The 22,446-nt window shown below is 40.3% G+C and overlaps 1 protein-coding gene across 2 annotated transcripts in view; it reads right to left on the bottom strand.

Annotated features, from left to right (window-relative positions):
- The window catches only part of plce1 (phospholipase C, epsilon 1), a 78,771-nt gene extending 63,863 nt beyond the window's left edge, over nucleotides 1-14,908 (bottom strand). Inside the window, exons 1-6 of one of the 2 annotated variants that reach the window (XM_085171170.1) lie at nucleotides 14,743-14,908; nucleotides 6,564-6,649; nucleotides 2,654-2,817; nucleotides 1,177-1,831; nucleotides 629-1,027; nucleotides 316-525 (exon numbers count right to left, since the gene is read on the bottom strand). In XM_085171170.1, coding sequence (XP_085027296.1) covers nucleotides 316-525; nucleotides 629-1,027; nucleotides 1,177-1,785 — 1,218 coding nt within the window. In that variant the 5' untranslated portion in view covers nucleotides 1,786-1,831; nucleotides 2,654-2,817; nucleotides 6,564-6,649; nucleotides 14,743-14,908. The remainder of the gene's footprint in view (nucleotides 1-315; nucleotides 526-628; nucleotides 1,028-1,176; nucleotides 1,832-2,653; nucleotides 2,818-6,563; nucleotides 6,650-14,742) is intronic. The other variant, XM_085171171.1, reaches the window with a different exon arrangement.
- Nucleotides 14,909-22,446: the final 7,538 nt, after the last annotated feature.

The raw sequence follows: 22,446 nt of genomic DNA, 5'->3' as shown, positions 1-22,446 counted from the left end.
CAATATATTGGACACTAATATATCACACTCTGCTACTAGAGACTGAACAGCACATTTGCTGAACGCGTAAAAAAAGAAATCTTAATAACCCTAGGCTTAGACCAATTATTTAAAAGAACGGCTGGTAGCAAAGCTGTGCCTGAAATCCCTTTAGGGTGCACTGCTACAGTTATGTCTTAATGGAAGCATTTTAACAGTAGCGTGGGTGTGAAAGATAAACAACCCATGACAGGATAAATACAGAGCACTGTTGTCCTCGAACAGCTTTAACAGCATGTGCCTTCTTCCATTATCTGCATGTATTCACTCTCTTACCTGATGTAGTTTAAGTCCAGCAAAGCGCAGCATCTCTTTGCATCTCCTGAAGTCTTCTCCCATGCCCCGCTTTACGGTTAGCCATGTATCCTCCTTACTGGGAGTCCAACATCTGTAGTGAACAACCACGGCCCAGACATCTTCTGAGATGAGTCCCGACGGCAGTGTCCTGACAATCGCTCTGGTGCCAGTACACACCGACTTGGTCACCTTATGGAAAAGAGAGGCAGTTGAGATTACTTCTAAAGCCTTAAAATAAAGCTGATTAATTAATTGATTAAAAATGATGATGTTAATCAGTTTAAACACATACCTTCTGATTATTCTTGCAGAACCGCCTCACCAGGACAGTTGAGCGCTCTTTACGATTCCGAATAAAATCATTATCCACATTATCCGAATGTGCTTCTATTTCTCCCTCATCACTGCTGTGATCCTGGCTGCAGTCCCTCGTCTCTTCTGTAGGTAACCTTTCATTGTGAACAGGGGTCGACGACATGGTTTCAAGAGAAGACCTTCGAAGGAAAAGTTTCTCCAAAGAGCATTTGTTGAGCCTCTCTAAACTTGAGTACCCATCTTTGAGGCAGTGCAGATGGATGTGGCCGTTTTGGTGACGCTTGCGGTGGACGGGAAGAGGAGAACTAGATGGAGATGATGTCAAAGAGCTCGGTTCGCTTGAGGAACTGCCCTGGGATGAGAGGTAGGGCGATGTCTAGAAGCATAAAACAAGAGAACAAAACACAGCAGTGTCTTGAGTGAGCTATTACATGGGGTAAAGCTTTACATTTATTGGACAAAGAGGGTTGCTTTGCTTATCTTAAAAATGCTATAAAACAGGGTTAGCACCATTTGCTTAATTACCTTGTGGAAAGCCAGCATAGACACAGGGAGGCTGCCGCGGCGGATGTGTCTGTATTTGGGGCCAGAGGGCCTGCAGCTGAGGCAAGGACTGTGAACAGGGCTGGAGCCAAGGCTTGGACTGGACCTAGAGCTGTGGCAACAGTAGGTGTTCGCATTGGTATAAGGGCTAGACTGGGTACAGGAGCAGTGGGTGCTGCCAGTTCTGTTAGTGCCTGCATCCACGCTGTCTCCAGTGGTATCCAGCTGGCTCAGAGATTCCTGTGAACCTTTCCTAAGTACTGGAATCATTTCTTCAAGTTTCTTGCCAGTGGAGAGCTCTGGATAAGGTTTCTCTTTAGCGCTTATGACTTCTGATCTGTAATCGGGGCACTCGTATTTTTTGTCCAAAACGGCGCCTTCCCCACTGTCACACGATGACTTCCTACATAAGGGGAGAGAAGGGCCGCTCGACTGTTTTGATTGACACATTTGGTCAGCGTCTCGCCACACTTCCTGGCCATTATTTGCATGTTTGGCTTCTCTGCTGGGTCTGCTCCCAGCGGACAGAGGCGAAGCAGACTTTGCCAGTACCGCGGGCCCAGCCTGTGTCTGGGTTCCTTCAGTGGCCATCACGTCTGCCTGCGGTGTCCTGCTTTGTCCTTTTGTCTCCCTGCGGCTTGGAAAAGAAGAAAAACTTTACTGATGACGACAGAATGTAGATAAATGCTGAAGCTGGTTTCTGGTTCGGTTTGGTTTTAGGGTTTTTTTTTCTGAAAGTGGTTACACCTCTGTTAGAGCTGTAAGGATAAGTGGATTTGACGGACAACTATTCAGATGTTCTGTTTTTCCACTAAGTATCTTTGCATTTTGCACTCTTCAAAGATCAAAACATGACATCTACAGGAATTATTACAACAACTACTGCTCACAAATTCCTGAAATCCTATAGAGAAAATCTGCAATAGAAGTCAAACAAATTCCTGTAAAACCTCTGAGATTCTTTGGAACCTTCCAATGTAATTCGTGATTCAGTAAGTCACGAAGTAACCGAAAGAGCAGAAAGAGGAAATGAAATTTGCTGGGGTCATAAAATAATTCACATGTCATAAATTATTTGAAGTTATGGCTTTTTCATGTTTACCAACTCAGCTGCTTTAGATAAACAGTATTACCAAGCCCGGATCAAGACAGATAGATTGTGCTTTAGCCACAATAACCCGCTTGTTTACATAATATTTATATTGCATCAATTATGTCGTCATTAATCTTTAATCACAAAGATCAATTCTATTTTAAAGCATGTGTTGCATTAAGCCCACACCTCATTTTTATGTTCCACCATAGGCACAGGCCTTTGCTGTAGGAAATGATAGCTTCAGCTTCTGCTGACGAATTGAGTGAATTTGAGTGAATTTGAGTGACTAAGACGCCACATCAGTGCTGAGCGTGCTCTGTGTATGAGTGTTGTGGAAACAGAAGCTTGTACAGCTGTACAAACCAGCAGATAGAGAAGCCAGCAGATAGGTGACCCTGGAGGACTCAGGAATTTCCTTGATAATACGGTCGCCGCCACAGCTTACAAGGCCACGTGTGTCCCTGTGGGTGCGGGGTCGGTCTCAACCTGGATGCGTATCTGCGACATAACTAACCACTTTTTAGGCCCTGGGATTGAGAAACAATGAGAACACAGACACATAAAAAAGGAGTTAATATTGTCAACTTTTATGCCATTAAAACACATTCAGATAAGACAAGCTTGGACAGCTAGCAAGTTTAAAACAAACAGAAGCAAAGGATAAGGAGTCAAACCAAAACTGAAAAACATATCATCAGAAAATCCAAGTTAAGGCAGTTTTTAGAGTTTTCTTCTGTGTCTCTTTTCTTCATCACATCAACTTTAAGAACTAAATTAGTAAAGTAAATGATTACAACCCTAAATCTGAAAAAGTTCTGATGTAGTCTGTCTTTAAATTTCGACCACAGAACAGTTTTAAACTTTGCTTCAGTCCTTTTTAAATGAGCTTTGTCCCAGAGAACCAGCGGTTTCTGGGTATCATGCTCACATGTGGCTTCCTCTCTGCGGGACCGAGCTTTAACCTGCATTTGTTGTTGGCATGGTGAACTGTGCTCCCAGGCAATAGTTTCTTGAAAGTGTTCCTGAAATCATGCAGTGATTTCCACGAGACAATCATGCCTGTTTTTACTGCAGTGCCACCTGAGGGCCTGAAGATCGCAGGCATCCAATACTGATTTTCACCCTTGCGCACAGAGATTTCTCCAGTTTGTACGATTATATCATGCACTGCACTTGATGAGATGTTCAAAGTCTTCACAATTTTATATTAAAGAACGTTATTCTGAAAATGTGATAAACTTCTGCTCATCTTTACTTCTGAAACTGTGCCTCTCTAACACGCCCACCATTTTATATCCAATTATGTTACCAATCTGTTGCCAATTAACCTAATTAGTTGTAAAATGTTCCTCCAGCTGTGTTGCTCCCATCCCAACTTTTTTGAGACATGCTGATCCCATCAAACACAAAATAGGGCAGTGTTTTTCATTAAATTGTAAAATGTCTTACTTGAAACATCTGATAAATTTTCAGTGTTCTATTGTGAATTTGAAAAAATGGGTTTGCGAAATATACAAATTGTTGCATTATGGTTTTACATGGATTTCTAACTTTGTTGAAACTCTGGTTGTACAAACAGCATGAACTGTGGGAAGACTCATTTTACACTCATCAACCCAGCTGCAGCAATGGCAATAAAACACTTTATCTTCATCTCTTAAGGTGTAGCACTTGTGCAATGTGCTCATGCACATAGTTGTGTTCATGAACAATTCATTTTATGGCTAGCAATAATCACAAAACATTGTTCAATAAATCAGGACTCTTGGATTTCTCTAAAGTGACATAAAGAAAAATTCATTTCACATTTTTTTGCTAGCACAGTTGCACAGTGGCAATAAAGTGAGAACATTTATGAACCATGTGACTATGAAATATATCCTTAACAGATATAGTCAACCACAACATGTACACATACTAATTGTGTGGTGTATGGTATCGTCATGGTGGCCAGCAATGAATAAATCCAAAAACTAGCGTCCAAAGCCTCACAATTAGAATGACCACAGCCCTTTATTCCCTGCCAAAATGTGTGGGCCTCAGCAGGAATGTGGGACCGACACAGAGAGGGTGGACCAGCAAGACATTTAGAGTGTGAGTTTGCGGAGAGAAAAAGGACTACTGATACAAACACATATCAAGGTGAATGTGTTTCAAGTCTTTTCAAAGCTCCATGCTACTTTCAATCAGACTGAACTTCGGCTAAAGGGATGAAAAAGGACAAGTGCTCCATTCATAAGCTGCAGTGATATCTAACCTCCATAAAACAAATGCTGCTTTGCAGCTTAACTGTGGCTTTTTTGATCGGACTGATTTGATAACTGAATAGGGGAAATCTTATAACCTTTAAAGAAGCCACAGTTACAGAAGGCACTGCTTGATTTTTCCTCGCTTTACTCAATACCGAACAGATTTCACACAAACGAAACAGACAGTGCACCAATGACACGGCATTACTCTTATCAGTGCTGCAGAGAACATTTTAAAAGAATAAAAACTAGCTACCAGGATATGCCAAGACGCAGGATTCCCTAAATATAATTTTAAAATAAGTAGACTTTACAGTTTAGATTTAGAGACACATAGTGCCCACATGCAGTCTTGTCATTGTGCTCTCTTTGTAAATATCGACAGAACTTAAATATAAAAGTACTTTTTTTTTTTTTTAAATTAACACTATAATATAGCAGTTTCTGAAAAGACAAACATGCTTTATATAATGTAATAATTTAATGAATCCTAGCAAATAATGTTAATATTGTGCTTATTAACTGAAACTCCAAAACATGGACACAAACTGCCTGGAGCAGTCTTTGACATTTGCTCTACTGACATGGCGATGAGATTAGACAAATCTTCACCTCACTTGTGTAATACTTGCCAGAAAAGCCTCAGCTACTGTATGTTTAGGCTAAGAAAATCCAATTCAACCCCCAGGAGCTGATATTACTATCACTAGCAGCAAGTTGTCATGATACTAGATACGATTTTTTTTATTACTTCTGATTTTATTACTTACTTCTGACAAAGATCGTTATGGCAGTCTGCGCCAACGAGAATCTCACCGATATGCGTCACAGTTAACCAACTGGTTTAACCAGAAAAATCAAAAGTTTATAAGATGTGCAACATTAGTCACCTGCCAGAGTAGTTCCCGCTACAGTATCTGTTGTAACTTGGTCACTCATGCAAGATATAAACTCAAATGAAATGTTTCACATTGCATTTTCTAAATAATGACTACAAAAAGTGTTAATTATAACACAATATTACTAAATATTCCTGCAAACCTGTGTGTGCCTGCCTCTATTCACAACTGCTCTAAATCCCTAATCAAGTTTTGCCTGTATGATGTGTAGAGCACCTGCTATTGAACTTGGGTGTGGTTTAACAAACTCTACAGCAAGTCATGACAATGACAGTAATCAAAACAACACAAAAAAATGAAAAATGGAAGTGCGGAGAAATTAAATATGCAGAAGACATCTTCAAAAATATAGAAAGCACTGGTATCATAAATAGAAACCACGTGTTCATCGTCTGCTGCTTAATGTAAGTGTATGAACAAAATGTCTTATATCTAAACTGTGACACATGTTAGGGCATGAACCTGTCCAAATATGTGTCATGAGGGCGGTGCTGGGATAACACTTCGAATACTCAATGCAAAAACCTGCACGCTGTAGCTTTAAATCCTGAGCCATGTGCATGATAGACAGCTGTTGTTGCCATCAAATCACTCTGAAATTAGCAACAGGATAGCATTTCCACACAGCGGTTGCTTAAAATGGATTTGTGTGCGAATGAGATTTGGCATTCAACTCATGACTTATAGAACAACTAAATTGTTCCTATGCGTTCAAGAAAGGTGAGATTTACAGACTAGAAATGGCTGTTAAACAGACAAAATCTCCGCAGAAAGTGAGGGTATAAAAACAACCGTGCACTCAAACGCACACATAAACACACACTGTTTAAAGTAGCTCTCGTTATCAACTGAACTGTGACCCTGGCTGGGAGAGTAAATGGCTCTTCCAGCCTAAATCTCAGCCTAGAGCTAAAAGCGCAGACGGAAACACACACCCGCGCTGGAAATCAGGTCACATACAGTGACAAGTGCACTGACCAAGAAAACACTCAATCACTTCTACTTCACTTGTTATTAAAATATTTTCCAGCAATCCTCATACCAAGCTTCTCATTTAACTTAAAAAAAGAAGAAAAAAGCTAAGATTACAGCATTTGATTGGAATTATAATGAGGCAATACTTACATTTAAAGTTAGATACGTGGCTCTGGGTGCTTTCTGCGTTCTAATTCGCCCGATTTACCAGGTGATTCAGGATTCCCGCTTGCTGTCTATCGGAAAGAGAGAGAGACAGAGACCAGATCAATGCAAGAGAGCAAGTGTGTGAGTGTTAAACAGAGCGAGAGTGTGACAACAAATGACATGAGGAATGGCCTTTCAACACCAAGTTCAGCAGCCAATCAAAAATGTTTTCTTGAATCTGAGCATGGTTCACAGAAGTTTTGCTTTCACATCCAAGTGAATGACACAATGTAAAAGCTGGCAGCGGCACAGAGTTTCCTCATTGTGAAATATTTGTGAATGGCTTCTTCTGTCAAGAGGTATGCACTATATGTCAGTGTTTTGTTTTTTTTGTTTTGTTTTTTTTTGGGGGGGGGGGGGGGGGGATAAATGATGATCATTTCTTATCTCTAAAGTGAAACTGTGACATGCTAGGAAGTATACTTCTATACCTACAGTATATTCATTAGCACGTTAATCTTTGTAGAATAAAAAACAAAGTGGGCCTGTTTCTCAACCTAAAGTCACATCCTGAAGTTTTCTTAGTGCCATAAGACTCCCAGGAACCAATACCGAATATTTACAGTTTTAGACATGATGAAAAACAATTAAGTAAAAAGTTAAATAATTGAATGAACTCTTGCAGTTATTGAAAGCTCGCATTTGTTAACACGACCCAAGGAAAACTTGTGAACATCAACCACAACAGTGCAAAGGCTGAAGGTTTCTTTCTATATACAAGTCTATCAAATAGGATTCATTATTTCCCATGCTGCAATAAAGTGCAACACATGGTGATGAAAGCAAAAGGGTATGATCTCAGCACCTCTGAAAGTCCTGAAAAAAAAAACTGGTCTAATCACAGTCAGATGGTTGACAAAGAGCTGAGTATGTGTTTTTATGTGCGTTGGCTGTTCCCTCGTTTATCTCGACAGTTTGGCTTACAAAGCGGAGCGCGTGAAATATCGAGTAATTGTCAAAAACACAGCCACGGATAGCTTTTGCTTATCAATCAACTTAAAATTAAAAATTTAGTCAATAGAAAAAAAATTAAAGTAGACTCTGGCACAAAGTTTAACAGTTTGTAGATATTTAGCAGCTGGATTTTCCCAACCCAGTCTTCCACAACAGCTTTTCAGAATTTAGCCTCTTCTTCTGTGTCTTTGTAGAATCCCAAACAGACTCGTGTCATGTTGAGATCAGCGCTCTGTTTTGGCCATGACATCCATCACAGGACTCCTTCCTCTTGCTGTCACTAAAATGGTTCTGTAGATCTTAACATTACTAGATATACAGTATATTACTGTGCATCAAAAAAAAGTATGTCTCTAGTCCACATTATTCTGTAAACTTATCTGGAACATTGATACATAGTAATAAAGAATTTTTTTCCATGTGGTACAAAATTGAGACCCATTTACTTTAAAAAATGAAGTTTAAAATTTATGTCAAATTATTGTATTACCATTTTAAAGGCACTTCTTGTATCAACCAGTCAAAGGAGACCTATTATTCTTCTCCTTACTTTCTGGCATATTCATTCATCTATCCATATATATGAGTATGAAATTCTTTGAAAACAAAAGCTGAAGTTTTAGGCTGTTCTCCTTTCTAAACATGGCCTTGCGTGATGTCAGTTCGAGTGAAAATCTTAAATATGACAGACAAGTTTGTCTGCAAACACAGAAGCACGCCAACCAGCTGGTCAAACCTTCTGCCTGCAAAGCAAATCCAATCAGAACAAATGCTGGCCATAGGAGTGCGTGACCTTGAAGGTAGCTAAAGCAGCTTCTTTCGGGCACTAGATGAGGGGCTACAACTTAAGCACATAAGGATTATTTTGAACTGCAAGTTATACAAAGCTACTTTCATACTCGGAACATATGTGATGAAGACAAAAGCAGTTAAACAGGTTTGGTATTATTAAATGAAATGTGAAATACATTTCCTTGAGTTCTAAAGTTACAGTCGATTAATGGCCAGATAAATTGTTTAGCAAAAAGCCAATGGACTGATATTAGTTTTGGTTAGAAATATAATGACAATTGGACAGATTTTAGATTGAAGAAGAAGTATGTATCATGTGTCACTATATACTGCTATGTTAGCTTAATGCCAGAATTGAAATTTGACATTTCAAAGTAAGCAACTTTCTTAACTGAAGACATTCCACCTATCAAAATTGTGGATTTGAACACTAATGCTCCTTTTGTGTAACAACTCTTTGTTTCATACATATTAAACAAAAGGAGCTGCAATTTAGCTAAATGAGTTTGTCTCAGGAGGTAGAACAGCCTCTGAATCTCTGGCCTCAATCACTCTATGTGAATCCCCTCAACAGGGGGCTTGAGTGTTGCATAAAAGCCTTTTTTTCCCCTAATTTTCATTCATGAGGGATTATTTCACAACTCATCCACACGATGACTCACAGCCCAGGATGTGATTAGATTCACCCTTACATGGAGCACAGGAATGCAAATGCCAATCAGTGAGGTAGAAAGGAACAGTGTGGGTAGTGGTTTAGGGAAAAAAAAGAGAAAAAAGCTCTTTACGCTTGATTACTACTATACGATTACTTTTTAGGCAGACTTTAATATTGCTTAGTAATAGGGAAAAGGACAGTCAGAGAAAATGGCACTGAAGAAGTTTGAACATAAAACGAGATCTACATTCAAACAGACCTGAAATGCCACTTATCCTCCTGAGCCTCTAAAATACTCTGCTAAATACTGCCCAGGGAGGTTTAACATTGGATCTTTAGCATTCCAACAGCACAAAGAGTAGGCCAAGGAGAGAAGGAATCCCCTCCTCTGTTGTGCAGGGCGGGGGGTGGTCGCAGAAAAAAGAAAAAGGATGTCACAAGAGTACAAAAGGATGACGCATCACCCAACTGTACACAGTAAAAATCCAGGTTTCAAGCAGATTATTTCTTTAGTCACAAATACCTCGCTGATGCCAAGAGAACTGTAAAGAAAAAGAAATGATTTGGAAACAAAAACACAAGGTTGAGGTGCCATAATGGGAAAGTTAAAAAGAGTCTTCTGGAAACCAACGGAATCATGAAATCACTTATTTCGAATGACTCAGGACATACTTTAGACTATATAACTTCAAGTAAATGTTTAATAATGATGTGGAGCTGTGCTGGAAATTCAAACTGTGCTATACAGCCAAGTGCAAGATCCAGTAACAGAAACTCCTCCTGCAGTTTGCACTCTTTGGGACAAAGAACACCCCTCCTTCTCTCTAACATGGGGCTGGAGAAGAAAAGATGCATCATATGACTACAGCGAATACAATAGAATCACATTCCTTAACGGTTTTCACAGTTGAAAAATGAAAGAAGAAAAGAAGGTCGGAGTTGGTGGGAAGATTTTTAAAAAAAAAATGCATTTCACAATGTAACAGAAGCCACGTCTGACAAATAAAGAATGAATGTTTCTATTTACAACATGTGCAAGACATCTTTATTTGTGGGTCATTTTTTTTGTTGTTGTGGGGTTTTTCTTTGCGTTTTGGGCAGAGAAGTACTGATCTGGCTCAAGAAATAGGCATTCATCCATAAGATGACGTGGTTCCGGTTCCACCCCGGAAAAGGTTGTGTTGCAACCATGCTAATGCCCGAAGGTAATCAAAAGAAAAATCTTCTGTAGTGCTTCTGCTGCTAAAACATTACGATATTACACAATTTTATCTTTAAAAAATGTAAAGAAATGGAACTGACCCATACCAGACAGGCAGAACTTGGCCAAATTTGGAGCAGAAATTTGAAATTGATTTCCACTTGGCCTGTAAATAACAATACACTGCAGTTTATCCATAATCAGAATAACAGGATGCCATCTCCCTTCATTACAGTAATTTAAGGCGTGTATCAACAATCATTCAAATCAACTACTGTTAAACATTTGGGACCTAAAATGAATCACAGTCCAGATTCTGATGGGTGTTTATATAACAAGAGCGCAGGTTATGGTTACGATGCCTTTAATGAGCAAAAGTGGGAAGGTTTCGGATTCGTCCGAAGAGGAAACCTGCGTACACCGAATCCGTCATGAACAATCAAAGCTAAAGAATGGAATTTCTTTGATTCTTTAAGATTGGAGTAAAACCCATCCACCAGATCAGCTTATAAACAAGCAGACAAGTGCTTGAGAAACAGGAATATGAATTGGATTATGGATTAAAGTGTGAACCTTCTCGTCATTAAAATATATTGCTGTCAAATTGACCTAGATAGTGCCCAAAGAGCGAAACAGAAATTCAAGTCTGTAGTCTTTTGCAGGTTAATTTTAATTTTACAGTCAGTAAGCAAGTGGCTGGTTTCACTGAGAACAGTGCTGCGAACAGAACAGACTTTTCATGCAAAGGATCTGGAGAACATATGGCTTTGATTAGAGGGCAGGGCAGAGAGAGACGCCAGTGGAAACTGCAGAAAGAGAAAGAGGTGCTGTGTGAGTGCATGTGTGTGCATATATCTGGTTGTGTGTCCAACGGTTAGAGGGCTGCTTCCAAGAGTGCTGTCACGGTGGATGAGCCCACGCACACTAGTGTATATGTGGCGTGAGCGTGTGCTCGTAAACAATGGCACAATAAAAGATGACTCAGAAGTGGGATTGCTTTGTAAATGTGTGTGTGTCTGCGCACGTGTATCAGCAGCAACACAAAGAGCGCTGTGGTGGCATGACAAATGTAACACCGTGGCCATACAGCGCTTTGCATATGCTACAAAACTTTCACTATAGCCTTGTGTTCTCTGTACAACAACAACAACGTGCTTCCGACTTAAAATCAAATGAACTTCATCTGTGAAGTCTCCTTTTTTCTCTCCAAAGCACATAAAATTTTGGGAAAAGGCCAATAACTGTGTGAGAAAACATATGCTTTAGCTACAGCACCAGTCAGGATCTCTGTAAAGTATTTATTCTGTGCATATAATTAGTCAATTCCCAGTTGTTGTCAAGACAAGCCCAAATCAAGGTAAGTTCAAACCTGACATCAATCTGAGTTAATGGAAAACTGGTTTAACACTCAGACCTGTTGCATTGGATCTGGACTGGTTGTATTGGTTTCACTAGACAAGACCGAACAAATGACACAAGCTTAGTGACGCATCAAATAAAGCAGCGTTTACAAATCTTCAGCCCCATGGTTGAGCTCAACATTTTGAGGACTGTGAGCCTCATCATCCAGTGGCCCAGCCCTACTGGCACACAGCAAGCATTAATAGTCCGGTATGGCCTTTGTGAGTTTGGCATAGTGACACATGGAACTGGAGTTTCTCCACCAAGAGCAGATATCTGAATCAGACATTGGTCTCATTCTGATTCAAATAGTGAGATCAGACATGGGTTATATGGGACAGATCGATTTAATTCCAATCTGTGTTTAACATGCAAGTGGTGCACTGGTTTGGAGGCGTTTCATGTCTGCTATGCCAGCACCTTTTGTCTGTATTAGGAGGTGGAACGATCGACCGGCCAGGGACCAGAGTCGGCTGTTTTCCAATGTTCTTGGCCCGGACCAGTTGACCGGCTGGTCAGCCTCACGTATGCCCCATTACAAGCTGGTCTATTTCATGCAGCATACACATGCTTTATACGCTGGCCCCAGCTGTTTGTGCGTATTTCACTGAAATAACTCTGCATGGTGATGGTTTGTAGAGGCAAGAGAGTGACTTCCCAGCAAAAGACAAGCAAGGAAAGTGTTTGTAAGTAACCCAGTGTGCAGCATAATAAGTCATAGACACTCATATACACTTTGTCAGTACTGGACTGGACCCCTTTTTTGGCTTCAGAATTGACTTAATTCTTCATAGCACAGATTCAGGATGGTGCAGGAAACGATTGTGATCCATATTGACATGATCACGTCACCCATTTGCTGCAGAATTGTTAGCTCGACATCTGTGATGACAAGCTCTCGTTCCACAATATCACAAAGGTGCTCTTTTGGACAGATCTGGTGACAGTGAAGGCCATTTCAGTACAGTGAACTCACTGTCTTCTCCAAGAAACCAGTTTGAGATGATTTGAGCTTTCAAGTCATGTAATGTGTTATCCTGGTGGAAGCAGCCATTAGAAGGGATGGACATGGACAGCAAAAATATTCAGGTAGGCTGCAGAGTTTAAATGTGGCAGAAACACATCCCCGCACTTCTACACCACCACTGGTAATCTGAACTGTTGATACAAGGTAGGATGGATTGATACGTTCATGTCATGTACACCAAATTCTGGCCTTACCATCTGAATGTGGCAGCAGAAATCAAAACTCATCACACCCGGCAACGTTTGCCCAATCATCCATTGTCCAGTTTCGATGAGCCTGGATTTCTTGTACTTAGCTGACATCTGGTGTTGTCTTCCGTTTCTGTAGCCCATCTGCCTCAAGGTTTAGCATGTTGAGCAATCAGTGACATTTTTCTGCATACTTTGGCTGTAAGGAGGGGTTATTTGAGTTACTGCTGCCTCTCTGTCAGGTCAAGGCAGTCTGGTCATTCCATTCTCCTTTGACCTCTGACATCAACAAGGAATTTTTGCTCAGAGAATTGCCACTCCATGGATGTTTTCTCTTTTTTAGACCAGTCTCTGTAAATCCTAGAGATGGTTGTGTGGAGAAATCCCAGTAGATCCCCTTTTTATAAAATACTCAGATCAATAACCATCATTCTCATGCTTCATTATACTTTCAGCAGGTTGCCTTGACAATGTCTACAGGCCTAATTGCACAGAGTCTCTGCTATGTGATTGACTGATAAGTAATTTGCACTAAGGGGCAGTTGAACAGGTGCACATACTAACGATGATATGTTGAAAAACAAAAAGTGGTCCAGTGGTCCTTCCTCACATGTAGCAATCCAGAGTAAATAGTTTGCCTCAGACACCGCACCACATGCTTTAGGTGAAGGAGCAACCTGGAATGCAAACATGCATGGACACACCAGACACACTACATGCACATCTGCAGGATCAAACAGACTTTGCACTTAGGAAACTAGAAGGTTAAAGACCAGCTAATATCAGGTCTCACTGAGTCAGGCAAGGATCTCTGTGCTTTACTTCCTCTGTACATGCCTGAGTTTATGGATGGGAGGATGCACAAGTAAACACCAGTTTTTTTTAAAAAACAAGTCCAACCAGACCATTCTTGTCTCTCTCAGATTTCTATCTCAAGACACCATGTTCACCAACTCCAGTCATGCGCCATGATGTGATGTCGAAACACACAAACTGTTTGGAACTTAAATAAATATACAAAAACAAACCATATTAATGTGGGAAGAGGAAAAAGTTGTATTTGTAAAATAAACCATCCCCTCTTTACGAACGCTGTGACGTTCAGCTCTGTCAATATCTATCTCGTTCAATTTCATGGAGATTTTTTTTCCTCTGGCCAGAAAAAGATCTACTTATTAGCTCAAAAACACCACACACTACTGATGTAGAAGTATGTATCTCACTATATGCTTGCATTTCTCACTGTGGCATGTTGTGTGCACTATTATCCTTATATATCCTTGCATATTTATTTACTTTCAAATGTATGTGTGTCCTTCCCGTTTCTCGTTCATTTGAATACGGAACAGATTCACCTGTTGACTTAATGGCAACTTCTGAAGCAGCATCACATGCAACTGAGGTTGAGGTCGCTTTTGCCTAGGGGTGTCTGGGGGTGGGGGTGTAAACAGTGACCTCACCTGTCAGACTCAAAAATAACACGCGTGAGAGGACACACACCTCAAGTAAAAGATCAATAATAATAATAATAATAATAATAATACATTAAAAACACAAAGCTAACTTTGGATATAAGTAAATTATCCATACAAAACACTGCAGATTAAAGCACACGTGCTGCTTCTACTCGTTAGAAGCCCGTAGAAGCCCATTTTTAACACAGAAAGGTGAAACAATGTCAGCCTACATTCATTTCAAGCACTCGGGTCAAACAATGCAACAAGTTTTATTAACGGGCTTATTTGGGTGCATGCTGAACTCCTGGACATCAGTTTGGGAACCACGGATGCTACGAGCCAACTTTACAAACAAGCCGCGCGCCCTCAACCAAAACACTCACCATAGGTTACCTAAACTCAACGTGAGTTGACCGTTTGCGGACACCGTGACACAAACTTACTTACCAGCCGTGTCAGATCCACTCAGCATCCACCTAAACGCCGCACGAAGACATGTACGGCGCAATTTGTGCAAAGTTTTCGGTGACCGACTCGCTTCACAACTCTCGCCGATACAGTTGATGGAGCAGCTCGTGCTGCGGTGGGAAAAACCGCTCTCTGCTGTGCTGCATTCAGTGGCCCTCGGAATACTGCACTCCAAATGCATGCATAACACTAAGACAGGGATGTCAAACTCATTTTACATAGTGGGCTAAATACAGCCCACTTTGATGCTAAGTGGGCTGGATGTTAAGTGGAAGTCTCTCATTGTAAAAAAAATCAATTACACATTTAATCCTTAGATATCTTAATATAATAAAACGTGTAATTTCAACAGGACATCTCTACTTGATAAACAAAAGCTGCTGTAGTAAATTAAAGACATCTGGCAGTATGACTCTTTGTGTTTAAGTTGTTAGAAATACTTGTGTAAAACTATATAAAACTTATTTAGTTATTGAGTTATAAAGAAAGTATTTGTTAATTCACTAAAATATAACAACAGACATTTCTATTATAAGTGGAAAAAAGAGGAACTTTACAGTCATTTCTTTTTCTTTATTCTTCTTTCTTTTCTTTCTTTTTTTTTTTTTTTTACCAAATTACTTTGGTGTAGCATGGATCGCCACATGGGTTTATCTTTATCTGTAAAGATAAAGCTATAAAACTTTTCAAACTATAGTTCAAAGTCCAAAATTTATGTCTTCCTTTACGTTTGCTAAAGCTGTCCAGTTGGACAAGATTGGAGTATTTGCATGGCCAATTCTGCCCCCCACACCTTATGTTTGACACCCCTGATTATAGAAAGTATATCAAAAGAACATCCTGGGCTTTCTAGTGGTACCACATTCATGGGGGTTTAACTTACAGACAAGACGGAAATTTGTTTTTAAAATGCTTTTATGGGAACAAATTAAGTTAAGTAATAACATTTTTGTAGCTATTATGATTCTATTGCTACAAACCAAATTGATTCCTCAATTTGAGATTTTGAATGTCAATTTAGCAGGATTTGAGAAATGCACAGTAAATTTAACCCTTTCAAAGCAAAACTTTTATTCATTGTTCTTTGTGGTGGACAGCAGGACATACTGCCTCTCATCAGATGAGATGGAGGATGGCCAGACAAGAATGGAAAAGTGAAAGCTCAGACAAGAACCAGCTTTTAAGTGGTGTGAGCAGGAGTAAAAGTGATGGTACCTATCAGCCATTGTGGATACAAAGCAATGTGTAACCTAGGGCTCTAAAGTTTTATAGCATTACAGTGTGTAGAAGGTGAAATAAAAGCCTTTCAAACTGAATTCGCACACATATACAAACACACTTGTATAAATGTAGAGTACATAATCAGCTAAAAGTCTGACTTCTCAAACAATTTGCTCTGCTCATGAATTTATTTTATTTATTTACTTTGCTAAAAGTGCAAATCCACCTCCCCTTTCTTTATCAATTCAGTTTCAAACAGACTGAAACCAAGGCGCTCTGATTACCAGATTTATCAAAATATGCCAGAAAACACAAACCAGAGGGAGGTGCTCGTCGCTGAAGGCAGCCTCAAAGCTAAAAACGTTCTTTAGCACATCTGTGCCAATGGCATGACTCGGATACCCTAGCATCCAGCTATACTGGGTCCTGGTTATAGCCATTTCAATAAACCAGGACAGATTCTTCAAGATCAGGCAGTCCATCAATGAAACAAATGATCTTGATGTCTCTGATAAGGGTAAAAGAATAAAGCCCTCTGGAAGGCGAGAGGCTGCCTCAATCTGCCGGGATCATGGAGGACCTGTGGAGATGAGCAGATGATTACCTTCACAGGCTGGTGTCATGTTCTGAAGTTTGTGCCAGATCCCCCAACTTAGCCTACACAATACTTATCCTTAATGAACTGCAGGTGTTGTTGTTTTGCCCCAGCTTGTGCTCCTCAAAAGCCAGTATGTCCTCCTGACCTTTCACTTTCCTGCTCTACTGTCTGGCCCACCTTGACTTTATCTCCTGATAAGTGTGACTAAGTCAGTCCTTTCTCACTGACTCAGCCCTCTGTCATCAGTGTTAATGGATCTAACAGCCTAACTATGGTGACCATTTGGTGTGCAGGGAGCAGTTTAATCAAAAAGCTCGCCTACAACAAGTTATTTGTTAAAATCATCTTTAGGTATTCAGATGTGTTTCCTTCATTTAACTGTTTCTTTCAAACACAATACTTAAATTAGCTATGAAATGAGATGGCAAATCTAAACATGTTAGTCTAGTTAATATAAGTACACTGGGTTGGGTCAACCATGCTTTTGCCTTCAGATCTGCCCAGATGATTTGTGGCCTAGATTCAGGATGATGCTGGAAACATTCCTCTGAGATGTTGGTCCATATTGACATCTTTACATCACACAGTTGCTGCTTATTTGTCAGCTGCACATCCATGTCATGAATCTCCCATTGCATCACATACCAAAGGTGCTCTACTGGATTAAGATCTGGTGACAGTCAGTTGAGTACAGTAAACTCACTGCAGCCTTTGAGAAGGCAGGGCATAAAAGGATGCACATTATTAGCAACAACTCTCAGGTATATTGTGACATTTCAGTGATGCTCATTTGACAAAGTCTGCAAGTCTAAATGCACTGATCCATGTTATTGGGTGATTACATAGGCATGTTAACAGCAGCTGAAACACTATACCCAAAAAAGTGGCCAGTGAGTCGTTTGTTCATACTCTGTGTGACTCAATAAAATTGCAAAACAATGAGTGCCACTGTTTGGCTCATATCTCAGTTAGAGTTGGCAGCATGTTATCTTAGGCGTGACCAAGATCCGATAAAAATCCTGCCAAAGTAAAGGTCCAAAGCCAAAAATTCACTTATCTCATTCTTTTTATAATTATTATTATTATTATTTCACCTCTTTTTCATCCATTCCTTATCTGCTCAAGAATTTGCTCTACTAAAAGTTTACTTTACTAAAAGTGCTAAAGTTTGAGAGCTGCATCAGTGCTGTATTTCTTCCTTGCTGGTGGGGAAAGTGGATGGGAAGGCATGTACTTTAATTAAGCTATTTTAGTATGTAGTGTTCTCTGGCCTAGTCTGCTCCTACAATGAGATCATTAAATAGATAATTACGGGGTTGTTTGGGGGGGGGGGGTTAAGACTTTTGCACAGAATAATTTATAATCCCTGTTATATATAGTGAATATGCTCTATATAGGATCAGCACACTCAAACTGGGTGGATATTTGTTACTGTAAAAGATGGCAGAGCAGTACTTGACTAGAAAGAGAGAGCATATTTCTCCCATATTGGCTTCTCTTTGTTGGTTCCCCGTTAAATCCAGAACTGAATTTAAAATCCTTCTTCTCACATACAAGGTCTTCAATAATTAGGCCCCATCTTATTGTAAAGACCACATAGTGTTGTATCAGCCCAATAGAGCACTTCATTCTCAGACTGCAGACTTATTTGTGGTTCTAGAGTATTTAAAAGTAGAACATTCTGATTTTATTCTTCTGTGAAATCAACTCCCAGTTTGGATTTGCGAGACAGAGACCCACTCTACTTTCAAGAATTTGCATTTTTTGATAAAGCATATAGTTGGGGCACTGAATGCTCTTTTAGTAATGCTGTAATAGACCTGGGCTGCTGGGGGCTTCCCAAGATGCACTGAGTGTTTCTTCTCCGTTTACCTTTTTTCCCCCCACTCAATATGTGTTAATAGACGTCTCTGCAGTTAATCTTTAGTTATTATTAATCTCTGGATCTGTTCCACAACATGTTTTTTATTCTGTTTTCCTTTGTCCATTATCCCTGACCAGGTTGTGGCAGATGACCTCGCCCCTCCCAGGTTCTGCTGGAAGTTTCTTCCTGTTAAAAGTAGGGATGCAACAATACCAATTTTTTCAAACCGATACGATACCGATACTTGGATCTGAGTTCTTGCCGATACCGAGTACAAAAACCGATACTTCTACCACACACACACACAAATGCAATGAATTGGAAGACAGGTTTTATTTTATTCTCTGCCGATAATAAATAATATCTTAATAAAAAATGACCACAAAAACATTTCAAGTGAAAAATAAGCACTTCTCTTAAATTATTGCAGAGTCTCCACGTTGTAATTTAAGAAAATATCACTGAACTATTGGCACTCTCTCGAGCTTTCAGAATAATAAATAAACACTTCTGTTTGGAATAAAATAAATACAAATTAGGTTTGAGAATAAAATAAACTTTTAAATTATTGCAGAGTGTCCATATTATAAACAAACAAACAAAATAACGAAAGTATTTGGCATTGAGGAACGAACTCCCCATCTGCCCGTGGATCATCAGTCCACTGTGCCGTTAAACCAAGGACTGACATGGCACACACTGCTTGTCTTTACCTCTTTAGAAAGTTTTGGCACCATTATCTCCCTGATGTGTGGGCGGCTGGGAATTTCATATCGCAGCTCGAGTATGCTGAGAAGACGGTGCAATCCTATGTTTTCCATGACTGGCATTGGCTGGTCATCCAGAGCAATAAAATGAGTCAGAGCCTCTGTTATTTTAACTGCCCGTGGATTTTGTCTTGACATTTTTCATCGCTTTTCCAAAACCAGAGTTAAAGTTGGCTGTTCCGGTCCATACTGCTGACATTTTGTTTAGCCTAGCTACAGCAGCCTCCAGTTTCTCTTTTTTTATCTGGAGCCGCCAGTCTCACTCGTAGAACCCTGTGCCTGTTTAGCGCAGGATGTCCCCCTAGTGGCCAATCTAAAAAACTACAACAAAAATGATAATCCACCCTCTGATTAATGAAATAAGTTAGTATCGGTTCGTGGTATCGGTTAACTTTTACGAGTTAACCGATATCACATTTTGCAGTATCGGTCCCGATACCCGATACCAGTATCTAGTTAAAAGGTAGTTTTTCCTTCTCACTGTCGCCAAGTGAATGCTCATAGGAGCTCTTCTGATTGCTGGGGTTTTCTCTATAATAATTTAGGATCTTTATCTCAAACTATAAAGCACCCTAAGGTGAGATACAATTCAGTTGAAATGGCAATGCAGGTAAATGCTGCATATGCGTTTGCCTGCTCTTGTCATGACTGTTTTTTTTTAACACATCAAGCCAAACCGCAGTATTGCCCGTAACTGCAATATGGCCAATAGCACCCGAAGGCAGCATTGCTTTCCCTCATTTAGCCAACTGAGCCGTAGACAGGAGGACAATAACACTTCTCCTCTGTAGCAGGCCCACTGTGTGTGTGTGTGTGTCACTCTATTGGAATGTCTGGCAGCAGTTCCTTACCGTAGCCAGTCATTCACTTATTTATGCCGCATGTCCTATACATTGTTGCCACTAGCCCAGAATGATTCACTCCAGTCAAACGTTTGCAAAGCTCTTTACGACCATTTGGTTTAACTCAGGGGGCAATCGCAGAAATCATTTTGACAGCCGACTCCGGTAAATAGCTGCCCCGGTGCAGTGTCTGTCCGCATGCTCCATCAGCTGCCATTCTTTGATGTGTCTCACACACGGAGATCTCACCTCGGCGAAACAGCCAGATCACTGTGAGGCACTAGTTCAATCAAAAGACGAATAGTTTTGGAATCGCGCAATGCTTTCTTCCGACAGATAAAGGCGGGATTCGTGGGAGTGTCTTGATTGTGTCATTGTTTTAAACGATTACCATCGCCCGGGACTTGAAATGAGCGGTGGCCCGAAAAGCACGTGCTCAGCGTATTACTGCATCTATTTCAACTTGGAAAATGAGGGATTTTTTCCCAATCCCCCCCTCTCCTCACCCACTCCATTGATGGGAAATCTGATGCCATCCGACAGGAATGTGCAACCCTTCCATCCCTCCAACTCTCCTCCACCCAGGAGCGTGCAAAGTGCAAAACCTTTGGGAATCCCTGGTTCCCTCATGATTAAAAAAAAAGGGAGGAAAAAAAAGAGAGCGGGTAGCTCTTCCAACAAGTCACATGTGACTTAAAGCTTCCCCACACTACTTTAAAATCTGATAAAAAATCTTTATCCTTTTGAAAATTAAATTCAGAAATCTAACTGAAGCATTAAATGCAATGCAGGATTTCTTGGGGAGAATATTATCTCCCGTATTTTTGTGGAATATAAGGAATATAATAAATAAATAATAAGAAGCAGATAAAGGAAAGACGCACCACTCTTTTCATATTTACATGTCTCAGATATCTTTTTAAAAAAGAAAAGAAAAAGAAAACAGTTTTTAAGCTTAACTGAAGCGACAGTCAGTGCATACACATATCCCAGAGGGCACAGTCTCACTGTGCTGTGGAAAAGTCCTCCCATTTCTCACGGAGTTATCCGGGAAACCTTAGCACATGGGCAAAAAAAGCCTGTATGCCTCAACAAACTCAGGCACGCTTTGAGTGTCATGACTGCCCGGAACAAACAGCGACAATTTTTTTTTTTTTTTAAGCACTGGTTTTCCTGGATTCTGTTGTAGGCGCAGTACTCGTCTTAAAGGGCTGCTCCATTCTTCCACAGGTGCTGGAACTTTGTAGATACATCTCATCTGCAGTGCGAAACCAGGTGTTTCGTGGAAGATAACTTTTGAAACATAGGTCTGAAGATACCATGTAGGGAGGAATGGATTATGTTACTGACTTGATGCCTGTCAGACACTAGAAAACACAAGTGAAATCGTACTCCACAACCGTTGCTTTTCTTTTTAATCACCGTTGTATAAAAAAGGCACTCTCTCACAATGTGAAGCCTGTACTATGCGCCTGTGGCACTTTTACTTTAACTGTTGTTTCTTTACTGTAGAGTGGACTACTTTTATTCCTCATCCTCATCTACCCATCCAAAGTTTTAATGTGGCACTACTGATGCGTTCAAGGGCAAGTCCTTATTTTTGTGGATCCTGCCCTCTGCCGTCAGAACATAACCGTTACATATGCATGGCCTTCTTGCTGTCCCGGTGGTGTCATAATGAAGAGACTGATGAGAAAAATATTGATTGTAGCTGAAGCACAAACGCAACTAATAGCAGAGTGGAAACGGAGCCATCTGCTGCTGTGATGAAACATATTTATCCAGATGCTGGATCTCTCCAGATATCTTGCTGGATGACACTGCTTCTTTCTTTTGGAAGTCGTTTTAAGGTAAGAATATTTGAAAGTACCCTGTACCACTAATATTACAATACCAAAAAAAAAAGCAGCAATATTTCCAATTATTTCCCCCAGATATTCTTTCAGAGGCGGGGTGCTTCAAAGCTATTGTTGCACATGTTTTGGGGCGTTTTTTGCCTTTAATTTGCCAATTTATTCTTTACCTCAAAAACAAAGAGCTACTCTGTTTTAGTTCAGGCTTTTCACACTTCACCTAGCTCGGTGCCTGGCTGAAGAATTACCCTGCAACTGTGCCTAAACCCAAGGCACAAGTCTTTGCTTTCTGCAAGATATGAATTCTACTGTGGTACCAATGCAACTCGGTTATTATGCATGGAAAAACACAGCTCTCACAACTGTGTGTTGTGTGATAAACAAAAGCCACAGTATGAACACACAAGTGTTCACTCAGCCAGGTGCTATTCTGAGCAGTACAGCTACCTGACTCAGTGGTTTGTTGAAAGCTTCTTTGCCCGTGGCCTGGTTTGTACCATTGTCGCCTATTGAGCCGTTAGTGGAGCATCATGGCTAA

The sequence above is a fragment of the Neolamprologus multifasciatus genome, chromosome 8, assembly GCF_963576455.1.
Source record: "Neolamprologus multifasciatus chromosome 8, fNeoMul1.2, whole genome shotgun sequence".
NCBI lineage: Eukaryota > Metazoa > Chordata > Actinopteri > Cichliformes > Cichlidae > Neolamprologus > Neolamprologus multifasciatus.
Note: the sequence above shows the minus strand (reverse complement) of the source record. Positions and strands in the feature narration are given on the sequence as shown.